The 4,282-nt window shown below is 37.5% G+C and overlaps 1 protein-coding gene across 1 annotated transcript in view; it reads left to right on the forward strand.

Annotated features, from left to right (window-relative positions):
- Window positions 1-420: 420 nt before the first annotated feature.
- Window positions 421-4,282, forward strand: part of LOC107703339 (uncharacterized) — a 34,637-nt gene continuing 30,775 nt past the window's right edge. Inside the window, exons 1-12 of the mRNA XM_016505928.1 lie at window positions 421-432; window positions 644-702; window positions 808-833; window positions 1,099-1,120; window positions 1,217-1,251; window positions 1,346-1,471; window positions 1,546-1,748; window positions 1,838-1,932; window positions 2,022-2,137; window positions 2,234-2,407; window positions 2,540-2,614; window positions 3,002-3,204. Of these exons, the coding sequence (XP_016361414.1) occupies window positions 666-702; window positions 808-833; window positions 1,099-1,120; window positions 1,217-1,251; window positions 1,346-1,471; window positions 1,546-1,748; window positions 1,838-1,932; window positions 2,022-2,137; window positions 2,234-2,407; window positions 2,540-2,614; window positions 3,002-3,204 (1,112 nt within the window). The 5' untranslated portion in view covers window positions 421-432; window positions 644-665. The remainder of the gene's footprint in view (window positions 433-643; window positions 703-807; window positions 834-1,098; window positions 1,121-1,216; window positions 1,252-1,345; window positions 1,472-1,545; window positions 1,749-1,837; window positions 1,933-2,021; window positions 2,138-2,233; window positions 2,408-2,539; window positions 2,615-3,001; window positions 3,205-4,282) is intronic.

The following is a 4,282-nucleotide window of genomic DNA, read 5'->3' on the forward strand; positions in this document are numbered from 1 at the left end:
AGAAGCACAACAAAAGATTATTGAAACATGATTTAAAACGTATAAACCTTTGTCATTTGACATTATTGCAAAGTGCACTTTTTAAAAGCTGCAACTTTTACCAGTATGAAATTTAGACAATTCATAAGATTGATCTTCAAAAAAAGAAAAGAAAATATGGCTCTTCTGGAAAGAAAAAAAAATCAATGAAGTATTTCAGTTAGTTGAAAGGTGACTTGCTTAATTTAGTATTAGCAGGCATATTTTTGATAGCAACAGAATGTGATATAGCACATTCCCTCTTGCTTGTTTTGCCTCTTTCCAGAAGTAGTTGTTTGTCTTGTTTTGCATTTACTGACGTTTGCATTAGTTGGCCCACACCCTGTTGATACCTCAGTTAATAGTGCACCTGCTGAGCTGCCTGACTGACACACACAGATACTCCTGCTACAGGTAAATGCTCGCACCGTCCTTGCACACCTTTTATGTTTGAATAGATACAAATATAAATCTTATAGTTAGAATAATATTATTATAACTAGAATATTTATAATGAGAATAGTTGGATAATTAATTTAATTAATATATCATATTTAAATTATACATCATAATTTTTCATGCATGCAGTAGTTTAAAATAATAAAGCAGTGCAACTGTGTGTTAGGATCAGTGGTGTCAGTGTGAAAATGGCACACTTTCAGCTTTCTGCACTGTTTGTTTTAGGTGCGTAAAGCTGTTTTTTTACTGTTATAATTAATACATTTATTTATATTATCGATTTTAAAAGAGACACCTTTCACGAGTCACACTTCTCTATCTCTTTTATAGGATTCATCACACTGATAAATGGCCAGGTATTTAACACTTTCTGCACAAAATTATTTTATGGATTCTGCTTGTTAAATGTATTCGGTCAAATCAAATTTGACCTTTATTCAATGGTTTTCCTAGATTTGCTTAATCAAAATAATATATATATATATATTATATATGTGCTCACACACCAACTAGTTTTCACGGGTCGGCAGAAATAAAACTTGCTTGATTGTGATGAATCATTTACTATTAACAATGACAAGTTTTATGGATTTGATTGATTTATTTTCTGTTTCTTTAAAGTGTCTGGCGGAGTTTCAAAATGGTGCGTTTCTGAATACTTTTGTCACAACGTTTAATATTTTAGTCTAATTGCTCATATTTCTGTTATTATTATTTTTAATTTATTTGCTTTTTACAGGCACAGTTTCCATTAATGGTTCCACATGCTCCTCAGTAAGTGTTTATTATTAGGTGTAATATGATATGGGCAATATTATTTTTCACTTTTATTTAAGGAATGTTGATATTCCCCCCATTCCTATTTCAGTTCTCACAGTCAACATTCAACAACACTCTCACCTGCTCCGGGATACAGCTTTCAGACTTATCACAGGGAAATCTCAATAATCTCAAAGCATTTACTGACACTGCCTTTGATCTGTACACATTGCTGGTACATATTTCATATATTACTCATTTTTTTAAAAGGAAGTCACCTACTCAGTGCCTTTTTAATCATTCAAACAGAGATCTAGACTTGACGTTAGTCATGTCGTGAAGTACATCAATCAAGTCAGGGCGAAGGGCTTAATAGTGGGTTCACTGAAAGATGTGGATTTTGCGAGGCTCTGGTTCCAAGTGAAGCTCAGTCCACACCTGTCATCACTGTCCAGAGACACGCTCTCCTGTCTGAGTCAAAGCAACCTCGCCTGCCAGAGCTTCCAAGAACTGTGTGTATCACCACGCATAAATCATGCTGTTATTCTCTGTAGTTATTTGTTGTCAGAGAAGACCAACTTAATTCACATGCTTTTTACAGAGTGAAGGATCTAAGCTTGCAGATTGGTCCTGAAAGGCACAGGATGGTGTATCAGAACTTCATAAAACCTTTTCTGGCGAGAAACACAACTGACGGTAATTGGTTTTGTCCATTAATATATCAGATGTGAAAAAGACGAAGAGTTTGCGTCTTGATTTGCTAATGTTGAGTTTTCGTTTTAAAGCTGGCTGTGTCAACAGTACAAGCAGCACTGGGGAATGGCTTCTGCTGAACTTCCAAACGTTCTCTGCTAGCGCAAGTCTAGGAGATTTCATAGCTCTGAATCCAAAGTTTGATGGGGTAAGAAGTGAATTAAACCGGGCAGTTTTATGGTATAAATCAATCATAGCATTACTCTTGAGATGATTGATTTGAATCTTTGTGCTTCTTTTTTAGCTGCTTGTCCTAGATAAGCTTACCCCAGAGCAGAAAGCTGAGTTGATCTTTCAGCTGGAAGCATCTGCTAAGCTGAACCTCAATGCCGTCATTCAGATCTTCCAGAGTTTCCTGCAGCCGCTCACTAACAGAACACTCAACATGACCAGTGTCAGTTCAAATGGCCTTCATCAGGTTAGATATGAGTGTTGTGTACTTGATGACGATGATGATGATGATGATGTAACTGGGCTGATGCTTATTAATCAGGCCAGTGATTAAGCATGAATAAAGAAGATGATCCTAATTCTTTTCACATTTCTGCAGAATCTCAGCGATTTCCTGGTTTCTTTGAGACCATTGGGAAGATTCATCAGATCATGTGTGAACATTGCTCAGACTGTACGTTTCCTTTTTCCTTGTATAATGAGCATATATAATTAAAGTTGTATATAAACAATTTTTAATATGCCTATTTAGTAATGTCGATTTCTTCTTTTTTTATTATTATTATTATTATTTTACAAATTAATCATATTATTTGTATATATCAATATTTGCTTAGAAGGACTCCTAAATTATTGTGGCGCATAAAAATATTGAATAGACATTACAAAATATGGCTTTAGAAGTCAAAATACTGTTTATTTTATTTCCATATCATTGCACATAATGCCTCTCTTTGTTTTTCAGCATCTTGTGCCATGAGCGTCATATTTTTAAGACACCATTAATTAACCTTTTTGATTGAGAGCCCTAATATGTATAAACCTATTTCTTCTTTTTCAGACAAATGTCAGCAGTATCAGAAACGAAACGATACAGCTTCTGATTGACTGGACCCTGAGCTTTGACAGCCAAACCTCAATAAGTAGTTTCCGCATCAGCAACTTCAGTGATTGGTTACAGTTTGTGGTTCTTCCTGTGATGAAGAAATCTCTGCAAACTAACCAGACTTTACCAGGCGTCACAACAATATCCAACTTTGTTTTGTGAGTAGAGTTTCTACCTACATTATAAACCAAATTAGAGCTCTAAGAGCATATAAGAGGTAGAAAAAAAAGAAAGAAAACAAAACTGCAGGTTGCAGAGAATTTTTGATCTCTTTGAAAGGCTGCACAGGATTAGTCTCAAACGTTCTTTTTGACAGTGCTTGTGTCTTGTTTTCTAATAAAAAAATGCAATATGTAAAGACAAAAGTTTTTAGAGAATATGGAATTAAAGGGATAGTTCACCCAAAAAAAATTTGATGTTTATCTGCTTACCCCCAGGGCATCCAAGATGTAGGTGACTTTGTTTCTTCAGTAGAACACATATGATGATTTTTAACTCCAACCGTTGCAGTCTATCAGTCGTATAATGCATGGCAATGGTAACAAAATCTATGAGAGTAAAAAAAACATGCACAGACAAATCCAAATTAATCCCTGCGGCTCGTGACGACACATTGATGTCCTAAGACACAAAACGATCGGTTTGTGCGAGAAACCGAACAGTATTTATATCATTTTTTACCTCTAATACACCACTATGTCCAACTGCCTTTAGCGCGTGCACGGCATCCGGTGTGTGAGGTGTGTACGCACTCTGGTTTATGCAAGCGCCGGAAGTGATCTCTCGCGCGTATACGTCACTCATTGTTTACACAGTGCACAGTCATTGTAGGTACGACGGCTAATCAAAATGGTACTTGCGCTTATCCGGATTGTTCAAACCGACTTAAAACTAAAAGATTACGTTCTCTCGCGCGAACTCATTCGGGAGTGGTGACTTTCCACGTATTCCCAACTTCTGAGCCTGCTCGCCTGAAGTTATGGTTGATTGCTCTTCGGCTGGATATCAACACACTGTGACGAGTCGGCTGTCTCCCCCTAATTATCAGCATCACCCCGTCCCTTCATCGCCGCCCTTCGCCAGGCTTCCGACAGGATTGGGTGCGTGAGAGAGGAGGGGCGCTGAAATAGCCAGGGCTGGCGGCGTGTGATGGGGCACACCTGAACCGAATGGAGCCTCATCACCGCCGCTGTTTAAATGCCGAGCGCGCCTCTCCTCGGGAGACCGGTCTCTTCC

Source organism: Sinocyclocheilus anshuiensis, unplaced genomic scaffold (assembly GCF_001515605.1).
Source record: "Sinocyclocheilus anshuiensis isolate Anshui unplaced genomic scaffold, SAMN03320099.WGS_v1.1 scaffold58, whole genome shotgun sequence".
NCBI classification, from domain to species: domain Eukaryota; kingdom Metazoa; phylum Chordata; class Actinopteri; order Cypriniformes; family Cyprinidae; genus Sinocyclocheilus; species Sinocyclocheilus anshuiensis.